This window comes from Trichosurus vulpecula, chromosome X (genome assembly GCF_011100635.1).
Source record: "Trichosurus vulpecula isolate mTriVul1 chromosome X, mTriVul1.pri, whole genome shotgun sequence".
Classification (NCBI taxonomy): domain Eukaryota; kingdom Metazoa; phylum Chordata; class Mammalia; order Diprotodontia; family Phalangeridae; genus Trichosurus; species Trichosurus vulpecula.
The window spans coordinates 2,611,905-2,625,018 of record NC_050582.1 but is presented as its reverse complement, the minus strand read 5'-3'; the positions used below and the strand labels follow the sequence as shown (position 1 = coordinate 2,625,018).

The following is a 13,114-nucleotide window of genomic DNA, read 5'->3' as shown; positions in this document are numbered from 1 at the left end:
TCCCCATCCTAGCCTCCAACATGGCCACACCCACCCTGGACTCTCATCCCTTCTCCTCTCTGCTCCTCTCCCAGGACTGTGCAAATTCCCACCTTCCTCTTCTAAAGCAGTGATGACCCAACCCCTACCTGGGCACATAAACGCAGGTGTTCCTGGGAAAAATCTGCCCCTCACCCCTTCCACCCCTGGTGCCCCTCAGAGAGCAGGCTCTGTGAGTTGGGTCAGTGACCGGAGAGTAAGAGCCTAGCTCCTTTCCCACTTCATACGAGTGTGGGGGGCAAAAGAACAGATATGGATAATATCTGAGATCCCAGAGCTCACTGCCTTCCCCCAAGGCCTCTCATCTCTGCAGGGCTCCCTATTACTTCTAGGATTGTTTCATCTTTATAATGTCCCTGCAGATAACTTATAAACAGGTAAGGATACTCCTATTAGCAGGGTATGCCCGAGGATCTTTATAAAGAGTGTGCTATACAAAGTTTGGGGAGTCCTGCCATTGGGAGCCAATAAATTCACACTTAATGAGAGCATAGGTGATGTGCACAGAAGGGAGGCCCCAGAGACTGAGGAGAGAAGATGCGGGCGGCACTAAATCTATGGACCAGTTTGTCTGAGGCGGGAAGGGGGCCAACTGAACGGCTAACCTGGGGGATTCTGTGAACAGTGAGGCAACTTAGGACAGGGCTAAGTGGATCTTAGCTAGCCACCTCCAAGCAGAAGGACCTTCCTCTTCCAGTGGCCTGGGCCATTACATGGGTTCGCCTCATCTAACCCCACTCACCCCCTTCCTCTCCAATACAGACCCCAGACTGCTGGGGAGCCCCCTACCCAGACGCACACTCCTCCCTGATCCTAGAGGGGTCCCCAGATTTGGAAGGGGAGCCAGCCTTGGGTAGCAACTACAACAGCCCTCCCCCATCCCCACCCCCAGAACCACAGGCTGCAAACTCCAGCTCTGAAGAGACAGCCATGCCCTGGAAGAAATCAGAAGGAAGGGTCCATGATGTCAAAGGTGGAAGGGGGGCAGGGAGAGGACGGTTAAGAACAGTTCAGAACTTAGTAAAGAAGAACTTAGAGAGACTTCTCATCAAAGGGCTATGCCCCCTCCAAATACATAAAGTGGGATATTGTTTTGAAACTTATTCCCCAAACTGGGGAAGGTCTAGGTTGGGGCATCTGGGAGCCTTGCTGAGATGCAGGTAGAGCTAGCTCCGTGAGGGAACGAGCCCAAGAGCAAGGGCAGAGAAAGAGTCTAGAGGCCAGGCCTGCCTCACCTTCCTTGTGTTCTGAACCTCTCTGGAGTCTGGGGAATGGACCCCTTCTCAAAAGAAGGGTTTTAATGCACGAAATAAAATAGAGGAGTCCTTTGTAGGACACCCATTATACTGAAATTCAGTTGTCAGAACAATTGTTTTGAAAATGAGTTCCCAGACTCCTAGAAATCCATCCAGGGAGCCCTTGAACCCCAGGGTAACCCGTGGGCTAGGGTTTCCAGGACAAGAGTGGGGGCTGACCGTTTTCCAAGCTGAAGATTAGAACTCCTCCCCACGGAGACGCCCCAAGGCTTCCACCACCGGGAGGTGCCAAATGTCCAAAGCCAACCTGCCCTCGCTACGGAACTGTCCTGGAACAGCCTTGACCGGGACAGACTCGTGGGCTCCCAATAAGCCGAGGCCAGGCCAGACCAGATCAAGATGGTAAGTAATAGTGTGAGGCATGGCCAGGGGGGCTGGGGGTTAGAAGTAAAAGGGGGCAAGTTTGTTCACTTCCCAGAGAGTCAGCTAACCCAGTTCCCACGTCTTCACTTGCACCTCGCCTCTCTTGGCTCTTCAACAGCCTGGCCTCCGGAATCTGTCTCGCTCTTGGGGGCTTTGGGACGGTTAGCAGCAAGTTTGTTTAGCCTAGAATCTTTAACCTCTGTCTCCATGCGATTCTTCAAGGTGAACTGTGTTCTCCCTCCAAAAGAAAGCAAGCCCCCCCACACACACACCTCGTGCGCGCGCGCGCACGCTCACACACACACACACACACACACACACACACACACACACACACGAAGTATTCTCCATTTCAGAGCGCTCTTCCCCTGCCCCCTGCCGAGGGGGGCTTCAAGCAGATTCCAGTCCCGTAAAACAAACAAACACTGAGGCTGCAGAAGCCGCCGAGGCAGCCACAGCCGCGGCAGCAGCAGCACAGCTGGACTGCTCGGCCCGAGGCTTCTCCACACTTTGTAACTGGTGAACCCAGGCTGGAAATCACCAGGGCGAGAGAAGGGAGGGAGGCTCCCGGGATGGAAGCGGTCCGGGGAGGGCCCAGGGAGGGCAGGCAGCAATTGAGAGAGGGAGTGAGAGAGGGGGGCCTGGGACGGGGGCGCGCCAACTTCTCGGCTCTCGCCGTGCGCCTGGAGGCAGGCAGTTTGGGAAGAGAGGACCACTCCAGGCTGAGCGGGGCTTACCGCGCTTCTTCCTTTCCTCCTACTCTTTCTGGGCCGGGGTGGGGGGGTGGGGGCACGCATCGTGCCCGGGGCTGCTGAGCAAGAGCCGCGGGGGTTGGCCAGCAGCTCAGCTTGGAGCTCGCTTCGAGCCCTCTCTGGAATGGCTGTGTGTTTGGGGGTCTGCGGCACGGCTCCCACCCGGTCTACAACTCTGGATCGGGGCTACGAGGGTCTCCGAGGTCCCAGCTGCCCCGCCGCCCCTCCTCCGCCCTTCCGGCCCGTCCAGCTGGTGAGGTGCGCGCCTGCTTCTGGTCCGCTTGCCCACCCCGGGCCGCCCCCAAGTGCTTCCAAGTCCGAAAGTAGGCACGGATGTTCTGTGTCTATGTGTTCATGTGGGCGCTCTCGCCGGCCGACCCTGTGGTTTCTCAGGGCTGGAGGGGAGGCCGACGGGCCGGCAGGGGGCTAGAGGTGCCCTCCGGCCGAGTCTGCGCGCTGCTCCCTCGGTCCGCCCAGCGCCCTCGCCCTCTGCCTGCCCTGAGCCCCGCGACCACTGCCTCCCTGCCCATCAGCCCGAGCCGGCCCATCCGAAGCCGGGCCGCCGCCGCTTACCTTGGACACGAGGAGCGGCTCGCCGTGCTCCAGCCCCCCCTTGAGAGTGAAGCCCCAGGGCGCGCCCCCCTGCAGCTGCACATGGGCGTACTGGCAGGCCCCCGGCCGGGGCTCCATCCTGGCCCCTAGCCCCTCGCTGCCCTCGCCGCTGCCCCCGGGTTCCATGGAGGCCGCTAGCCTCTCCTCCGAAGCGCCACCACCATCGCGCCCTACCGCTGCCCGACAGCCTGGGCGGGCTGGCCGCGCTACGCCCCCGCTGCCCCCGTGCCTTGGGCTGCAGTCGCAGCAGCAGCGCCGCCCGGCGCAGAGCAGGGAGGGCACGGGTGGCACGGCCGGGGAGGGCACTGCAATCGAGGCGAGCGGAGGAGCAGGAGCAGGAGGAGGAGGAGGAGAAGGTGGAGGAGGAGGAGGAGGCCGTGGCCCCAGCACCCGCGGCAGCACCAGCGGGACGGGACGGGGCGGGGCGGGGCAAGGGGGCGGGGCAAGGCCGGGGCTGCCTCTAGAGGGAGGGAGGGAGCGAGGGAAGGAGGGGGAGCTCAAAAAAGGCCCGAGCGCTCGGCCCGGGAATGAAAAAAAAAAAAAGAGAGCCGGGAAGGCGGGGAAAGGCGTCTAATGGACAAGGCGGTGAAGCAATGGGAGGGTACGGCCGTCCGGGCCTCGTCCCGCTTTGCTTGGCCTCGCAGCAGTGGTTACATTGTTTCCTTCTGCCGGGGGGGCCCTCCCCACTCGAGGCACGCCCTGCCCCCCCTTTTCCCCGACCCTAAGCTGGGGGCCGGTCGGGGGGCGCGCTAGTTCCTGGCCCCCCCTCCAGCTGCTCCTCGGGGACTCATAGTTGGCGGTCCCGGGCTGGGAAAGTGTGCGGGCCGCTCGTTCCCGCGCGGGGAGTCCCGGGCGCCCACCCCGTCTCTCCGCCCCGGACTTTCGAGGCGGGAAGGCAGAGGAGGCGGGGGGGGGGCGGCGGCAGGGGGGCCGGGCCGGGGTGGGCAGACACCTCTCCCTGCGCATCCTCCCCCCTGCCCCCACCGCACTGGCGGCTGGCAGTGCAAAGATTGAGTCAACTCTATTTTACATGCAGAGAAACTGAGGTTCGGAGAGTTCATGGAGTTGGTTCAACCGCTCGTCTTTACTACTCCCCACCCCCGGCCCCCTGCCAGCCAGCGGACGTAAGTAACTTGTCCAGGTTTACAAAAGTAGGAAGCAGAATAAGAACCCAGGTCCTCGGACTTCAGTGCTTTCACTCTTGACACGGCTGTCTCTTTGAGAACCCCAAAGACCAGGATGAAGAGGCTCCCTTCCGGGACGCTCGTATGTTTCATTCAATGGGAGGCCTTATAAGACTCCCCCTCGACCCTAATTCACTATAAAAAAGAAAAAAACAGTAACGGAAAGTGAACGCAGTGGAGCCAGGGGCTCGGCCCAAGGTCAGTGTGGGCCCTATGGCAGGGGGCACTCGGAGCTCCAAGTTCCCACAAGAAAAGCAAGCCGAGGCTGGGGCCCAAGCTCACCTGATTTCCAAGTCTCGGTCCCTCTCCCAATCATTTAAGACAGACATTTAGAAGGCACAGTGAAGCTTCCTGAAGTGACTTGTGTCCGACTTAGGGGAAAGGGCATTGGATTTGTAATTAGAAGCCCTGAATTCAAATCCACATCTGGAACCTACTCCCTATGTGCCACTGGTCCTCCCCTGTAAAAAGGAAGAGGTTGGACCAGAGCCAAGATTCGGCAGCTTTTCTGCAGCCCCTTTCCAGAGGGAAATGCCAAATTTCGGTTAAAGAAGAGCATTGAAAACAAGGCTGCTGGTTTTGGTGCTATCCCAGGTCCAGGGAGCCCCGGAGCCCAAGAAGCCCCGGAGGCAGGTTTCGCCCCACTCGCCCGGCCTCGCAATCTCGAGTTCTCTGCTCCAGGACGGTGTGTGATGCGGCCAACAACTGCAGCCGTGGAACGCAGCGCCTGAGCGCGTGTCTCCGCGGGCTGTTTGCGGCTGCTGCTGCTGCTGCGTGACAGGGAGCCTGGAATCGGTTTCCTGTGTGACGCTTTGCCTCCTTCTCCTTCCCCTCCTACAGGTGTTATGGCCCTGTTATAGATAGGGAAAGCAAGGCACAGGGAATTGAGGTGGTTTGCCCAAGATCGCACAGCCCCCAAAGCTGGGATGGGAAGCTCCTACTTCCAGCCCCAGCCCTGGATTCTCAGCATCCCGGAGGGAATAGTTCACAGGAGGACGAGAAACGCTGTTGCCAAGAGGGGAACCGAGACAGAGGTGGTCAGGGGAAGGCGAGAGAGCTTGTCTCTGAACATGGCTACGGCGTGCAGACAGTGAGCTTTTCTACTGGCCAAAAGACGCCACTGAATCAAAGGGGGCTTGTTCTCCACAAACATGCATGATCAAAGCCAGAGTGGCAAGGGCAACTGGACATCACACACTTAACCAGCTATGTGACCCTAGGCAACTCTAAAATGGTGGGGCTAGGCTCTGAGGCCTTTAAGGTTCCTTCCAATTTAGATATAGATAGATAGATAGATAGATAGATAGATAGATAGATAGATAGATAGATAGATGATGGATGGATAGATAGATAGATATTCCCAGGAGAGGCGCCCAGGTGGGTGGAAAGCAGTATCGAACCTTCAGTTAGATTTGGACTGAGGACCATGACCTCCAGACCCGAAAGCCTAAGGAGGTGGTACTGCAGCATCGGAGGTGGGAGTTGTTGCTCTGTGCATGCGCCCTGGCTGCACCCGCCCCAGCACGTGTGGCCCTGGGGTGGGATCCCTCTGTGTGTCTTGTCTTCTTCTCGATGGTGTGTGCAGTTGTGGATAATCGTGTTCTAGAAAGGAGCAATGTTCAGTTGGGACTATACTCATTCCAATCTAAGTCTCCATCCAGCTGTCAAATTGATGTTCCTAAAATGCAAGGAGGCCTGCTTGTCTCTCCCTGTCTCTCTCTGTCTCTCTCTGTCTCTTGTCTCTCTCTGTTTCTCTCTCTGTGTCTCTCTCCATCTCTCTGTCTCTCTCTCTCTCACACACACACACTCACTCGCTCACTCAATGCCAGTGTTTTCCCACTTCCTTTAGCATGAGAAATAACCTTCTCTGTTTGGTATTTAAAGCCCTTCCCAACCTGGGCCCTTCCTGGCTCTCCAGTCATCTCACACATTACACCCTGTTGTGTTGTTGTTGGCCCGGCTGGCCGGCTTGCCTTAACACTTACTACTTGCTCCATCTCCCATCTCCACGTCTGAGTCAGCAATCCTCCATTCCTGGAATGCTCTCCCTCCTCACCTCTCAGAATCTTGGGTTTCCTTAAAGATAGCTCAGAAGACCCCTTCTGCAGGAGACCTTTCTTAGTCCCCCAGCTGCTAACGATCTCACCTTTAAGGTGACTTTCCTCCTACTCTGTGTGGATCTTGCGTGACATGTTGTTTCTCAATCACTAAACATTTCCAAAGAGCCCACTGCGCGCCTGACACTGCGTATCTACCATTGGAATGAAAGCTTTTTGAGAGCAGGAGCTGTTTTTGCTTTTTCTCTACACAGCAGGCACTTGAGAAATGCTTGTTTGTTCCTATGTATCGATCTTCTTATTTGATGACAAGTTTAACAATCAGAGTAACTTGTTGTTCCTATGATCCTTGATTCAATGTTTTTCTTTTGCACTAATTGTGCTCTATGTTTGGCTAGAGAAAAAGTAAACACACCAGTGGGGGCTTGGGGGCTGTGGAGGTTTCTGTTTGTTTATTTTGGGGTTCTTTTTAGTAGATGTGAACCCACAGAGTACCTTGAACCTGGTATTGCCATTTTGGAGACCCCACATGTGAAATGAGGTATTCCCAGGGCTACATCCACTAAAATAAAGAACATTCATGCTGTTACCTATAGATGCTCATGTATGTAGCTCTCTACCTTGGCTCCCTGGGGCTGAGCCTGGATTTCTCCACTTCCGTATTACAGCCAGCTTACAACCTTCATGACTAGCAGCATTGTTTGCCCTTCTGAACAAACCCACATGACACAGTATCTCTTGGGAAGGCCAGCGATGAATAAGCTGGTCACTTTAGAGAAAGTTGGGGCATGGCCTTCGCTGTCTTCTTGTCCGCAGGCACCTGGGCTTTGGGACCCGGTGGATCTTTGCTCATCAATACTCTGCCCTCAGATGGGTTAGGTTAGCATTTCTTATTTCTCAAATTTTACCTGGATAAGTCTCCCTTCCAGATAGAAATTTACAAATCAAACCAAGTCAACAAACATTTAGTGAGCACCTACAATCCAACAAGCATTTAGTAAGCACCTATGTGTGAAGCAACAGAACTCAATAAATCAAAAACTGCCCTTGGAGCCAGGAAACCCCTGGTTCAAGTCCCACCTCAAGCACATATTGATTGCCCAGTGACCCTGGAAAAGTCATTCAACCTCTCAGTGGCTCAGGTAACCCTCTTCAGACTTGTAGAGTAGGTCCTGACTGGCATGGGTAGACGGAGTTCCCCCCCACAGAAGAAATCACAAGTCTAGACCCAAGAAAAGGCATTTACCAAGGGCTGACTATGTACCAAGTCTTGTGCTAAGCACCAGGGATACAGAGAGCAAAGTGAGAAGGGCCTGTGGCAGGTGAAAGATGAAAAATGACTGAGGAAACAGAGGTTTGAGCTTTGGAGAATATTGATTCATTAAGTAATGCTGCCAATTGCCCAACAAAGTGGGACCAGGCTCCCTCAGCTTAGGGCTGGACCCTGAATACAGCAGGAGCCAGCCTTTTATACATAAAAAACAATTCCTCAAATAAGACCAATTAATAAAAAGGAAACAGTATAACATTAGGTGATCTGATTTCTAACTGGAGGAAAGATTAGGCCCTTTCCAAGGTGGGAGGGGGAGAGTGAACAGGTGCAGTTCCCTGAAATCAAGAAAGGAGGTGTCCCCCTCCCCCCAGGGGTCTGGAAACAAGCAAAGGAACATGGACCCAATCACCAATTAATCAGTACGGGGCCAGTTTTCAGATAAGACATATGGGCTGCATGATAGCTACAATTGTGAGAAAACTCCTTATACCAATCTTTGGATCTGACCAGGGTTCTGATCAGCATAGTGGAAGTCCTTGGTTAAGGGTCTCTATGCAGTGGGGAGAGCGGGTCCAGGTTGAAACAATGCAGTAAGGCTCTCTCCCAATTCCCACAATTGAATAAAGTTTTCTCACAGAACAGAATTTGGACTAGACCCGTAATTGACTAGAAAGGGAACCGAGCTGGATCCAGAATTGAGTCAAAAGGTGGAGTCAGTGTGGTCTGCTCAGTTGTCACCGCTTGCTGTCCTAATCCCCTCAATTGCCTCATTTTCCTCAGTTCCTTCTCTCAAGCCGGCCTTCTAACAGGGACAGCAGGTGCCCTCGGAGATAGAAAGGAGATCGGCAGTGCCTCTGCTTCGATGTCATGGTGCTTTTCGTATGCTGAGCCATTGGACAGCGCCAAGGCCTTAGGCACTGAGAACTTGCCTGGGTTGTCGCTAGCTGTGGCAACTAGAGTGACCAGAAGTCAAGGTGACTTCTCCTAGATGATGACTGTGGGGACCCAGATTTGAACTCAGTTCTCTGGACTCTCCTTCTCCACTTCTTGGGGCAATCAACCACACATTGCCTTGTTCTCTCTTGGGACATTATTGAAGTTTTTCTTGTCTGTGTGTGTTTCTGTCTTGCTTTCTCAATGATATTGTAAGCCCCTCAAGGGCAGGGGCCATAGATCCTCCCCTACCCTTAGAACCTAATTCAATAAATATCTCTTGATTCTCTGGCTGGTGGAAACAAGAATTAGAAAGCCAGGTGAAGGGGTACCCTGAGGAGATTCACCTGTCCTAGGGTCAGAGGAGCAGAGGTGGAGAGGCACAAAAAATCAGCTTGGCTAAGTAAGGTGGGACTCAAGAAGCAGAGAATTCTGGGCCCGGGGCCTCCACAGTGGGGTCCTAAGAAGTCATTGCAGTGGTGATCTGGGAAGATTGGGCTGCCATTATCCAGTGAGCAGGCAGGATGGGAGAGGCTTGGAGCCCCCCGCCCCAGAAATCCAGGCATAAGGTGACTAGGGCTTAGTACTGGCAACGGAAAAGAAAAGACAGAGCCAAGAAGTATTTGGAAGTGAGCAATATGAGGGGCTGGGGAACAGGTTGGCCACGTGGGATAAGGGTTACACAATTAGCTGTATTTAGAGCTAGGAGGAACCTTACAGCTCATCTGGTCTGACCTCAGTTTACAGAGGAAGAAACTGAAAAGACCCACAGAGGGGAAGGGACACCCCCAAGGTCACACAGGTAGAAAGTAGAGTTAGCGGAGACCAGGCTAACCCAGACTGTGGAGCCTGAGAGCCTTCAGAGAAATGGGCCATTTAGGAAAGGGCCCGACATCTTTGCCCCATGTTTTTGCCTTGTCTTTGCACCCCCGGCACCTAGCAAGGGGCCTAGCTGCATTTAGCACTTAGCAAATGCTGATTGGTTGGTTGAAGCTGGAGGTAATGGTACAGTTCATTAGAATCCAAGTATATATTAAGCACCTACTGTGTGCCAGACCCTGTACAAGGCACCAGGGCTACAGAGACAAAGGTCCTGCCCTCAAGACCTTCCATTCTACTGAGGGAGCTACAACGCACACACAGGTGGGCAAATACAAATTGTAATCAAAGTAATGGAAATTCCTTCCAAGAGTGGGTACTGATAAGAGAGGGGAATCAGGGAAGACTTCCTGTAGGAGGTGGTGTTGGAGAGTCTGTGAGGTGGAGGGGAGGAGAGGGACCACACAAGGGGAACTCACCTAGACTGCAGGCCATTGAGAGGCCAGGCCTGGAAACACACACACACACACACACACACACACACACACACACACACACACCATTCATGTCATTCAGTCAACAAACATTTATTAAGAGCCTTCTATGTGCCAGAAACCCACTGGAGAAAGAGCTTCTCCTCTTGATGCCCTCACCCCTGTGACCTATCGCTGATCACACCTTGACAAGCCCCAACCCTGGATGGCTGCCATCATTCCCCATCTTCCATCCCATGGAAGCTGGAGAAAATCATGAAACTGTGCTGACAAGGCCCACTACACATCTGGGTTCTCCTCCCTAATGGATGCAGCTATTCCCAACTTTGTCTTCTTTCCTCAAGCTTCCCACAGGACCACCTTCTCCCATCCTCTCAGCTGACATCATTTCTGGAGAGCTCCCTCTTCTCCCTTTCTTCTCATATCATTCCCGCTATTTCTACCTTCACCCCTGTGTCATGTTAAGAAGTGGCCCTTCTCCCATAAAAATGTGCATACTCTTTGAGCCAGCAATGCCACTTCTAGGTCTGTATCCCAAAGAGAGCACAAAAATGGGAAAAGGACCCACATGTACAAAAATATTTCTAGCAGCTCTCTTTGTGGTGGCCAAAAACTGGAAACTGAGGGGATGCCCATCAATTGGAGGATGGCCAAACAAGTCGTGGTATGTGAATGTAATGGAATACTATTGTGCTATAAGAAATGATAAGCAGGGTGACTTTGGGAAAACCTGGAAAGACTTATATGAACTGATGCTGAGTGAAGTGGGTAGAACCAGGAGAACTTTGTACACAGTAACAGCCACAGTGTGTGAGGACTGACTTTGATAGACAGCCTTCTCAGCAATGCAAGGACCTAAAACAATTCCGAAGGGCTCATGATGGAAAATGCCATCCACATCCAGAGAAAGAACTATGGAGTCTGAATGCAGAGAGAAGCAGACCATTTTCTTTTTTGTTTTGTTTTTGTTTTCTTTTCTTTTCTTTCTCATGGTTTCTCCCATTCGTTCTAATTCTTCTATACAACATGACTAATGTGAAAATGTGTTTAATAGGAATGTATATGTGGAGCCTATATCAGATCGCAGGCCATCTTGGGGAGGGAGGGGGAGAAAATTTAAAACTTATGGAAGTGAATGTTGAAAACTAAAAATAAATAAATCAACTTACAAAAAAAGAAGTGGCCCTTCTCCTTGCCAAGGCAAACCCCTCTCCATGCACAGGTAATCCCATGCCTTCCCATCGTCGCCAGCAGATTGCCCCACCACCATCTGCAGCCAAAACTAGTTCCCTGCTGTCTCCAAACATACCCAAGCCTCCCCGATCCTAAAAAGCGCTCCCTATACTGCCAAAGAGCTTTCCTCCCCTCCTCAGCCATTGTAGCTGGTGCCTTCTCTTCCTGTCTTCTTCCTTTCCTCTTAACCCTCTGCAATCTGGCTTCTGACTTTATCACTCCACTGATACTGTTCTCTCCAAGCTTACTGTTGCCATTCAGTCGTTGTTCAGTTGTGCCTGACTCTCTGTTGGCAAAGATACTGGAGGGGTTTGCCATTTCCTTCTCCAGCTCATTTGACAGATAAAGAAACTGAGGCAGACAGAGTTAAGGGACTCATCCAGGGTCACAGAGCTAGTAAGCATCTGAGGCCAGATTTGAACTCAGGAAGATGAGTCTCCCTGACTCCAAGCCCACCTAGCTGCCCCAAGTCTATTAATGCTCTCTTAAGGGCCTTTTCTCACTTCTCCTTCTTGAGCTCCCTGCAGCCTTTGCTACTGTCCATCAGCCTCTTCTCTAGGGTCTCTCCCTGGGTCAGCTCCTACCTGTCTGACCACTCCTCAAACTTATTTGCTGGGTCTTCCTCCAGCTAACTAAGAGTGGCCCCCAATACTCTGTCCTGGGCCTCTGTGCTATCTCACTTGAAGACCTCCCCAGCGCCCCGCCCCCGCCAGATTTAATGATCAGATGGTTCTCAGAGCTGTAATGGCAAGCTCTCGCCTTTCTCTTGACTTCTAGTCCTGCGCCACCAACTGCCTGTTGGGTATTTTGAGCTGGATGTGCGATGGCCATCTCAAACTCAACATGTCCAAAGCAGACCTTATTATCTACCCCCTCCCGACCCTTTCTCTTCCTATCAAAGGTACCTCCCTGGGCATCCTCCTAGTCACCCAGGCTGACAAGTTCAGGGTCACCCCTGACTCCTCACTCCCATTCCCCCATATAGGCAATCTACTGCCAAATCTTACGATTTTTACCTTTACAGCATCTCTCCTCTACACCCCATCTCTCCATTCACACAGCCACCCCCAGTACAGGTCCCATCAGCACCTCTCTCCTGGACTGCTGAACTGAGCCAACCTCTCTGCTGGCCCTCACAGAGAGATGGTGTCCTCTGATACACCACCTCTCTGGCTCTCCAGTACTGGCTGCTCTTCTGTCACCCCTCCTGATCCTGGAATCAGAATAGTCCCAGCTCCCCATTCAGCACTTCCACATTTGCCCTTTGTCTCTTTCACTCAGAAACCTTTTATCTTCTGAAGTCCATTCAGTCACAATTTGCTACCCACTCCAAATGATGGTGACTGGATTATATTGCCTCCCAGGCCACTGGGCTTCCTTTCTCAGGGAATTCAGTCCCTGGCTCACCAGCTCCTGCTCTGGCACAAGGAGACTTTCAATCCATATAAATACTCCTTCAAATTCCATAATTCTCTGGTTCTTCAGCTTCATTAAACCCTATGATCCTCTCCCTCCTTCCCTCCACCTGAGCCTCCCACAGGGAGGGTTCCCCACTGGGTCTCACCATCATCCCGAAGTGTTCTGATTCCCTAATTAGAAACTAAGACCATGACTGGCCAAGAGCTCCCAGCATTCCCCATCTCTGTGCACCTCGACCCTCCTGCTCCTTCTCTTGGTCCTCTTGGTCTTCACATCCTCTGTACCTCTTCCCTTCCTCAGGCTGCTCCCCTAGTCTGGCCTCACTCTTCTGCCTCTCCGCCCTCCACCCAGCACTTAGCCACTTTCACTGCGCTGGCCTCCACTCTTGAATCGCTCACCCCTGGTCGTCTCTCCACTGAGCCCTGAGTCACTCTCATCACCGGCCTCCTCTGCTCCTACTCGCCAGACACTGAAGGAGGACAGAGCAGCCTCCCAACCAGGCGGACTGGGCTATTCCAGAATCACGCTCAACGCTCTCCAACTGCCCTCACTGCAACAAGATAGTCTTTTTATTCCTTCCTAATCTTTTCCAAACCTTCTCCTGCCCTTCTCTCAGCCGT

At 53.1% G+C, this 13,114-nt stretch overlaps 1 protein-coding gene across 1 annotated transcript in view; it reads right to left on the bottom strand.

The window, feature by feature from the left end:
• Positions 1–3,163, bottom strand: part of SHROOM4 (shroom family member 4) — a 134,587-nt gene extending 131,424 nt beyond the window's left edge. Inside the window, exon 1 of the mRNA XM_036739875.1 lies at positions 3,044–3,163. Coding sequence (XP_036595770.1) covers positions 3,044–3,160 — 117 coding nt within the window. The 5' untranslated portion in view covers positions 3,161–3,163. The remainder of the gene's footprint in view (positions 1–3,043) is intronic.
• Between the last annotated feature and the right edge of the window lie 9,951 nt (positions 3,164–13,114).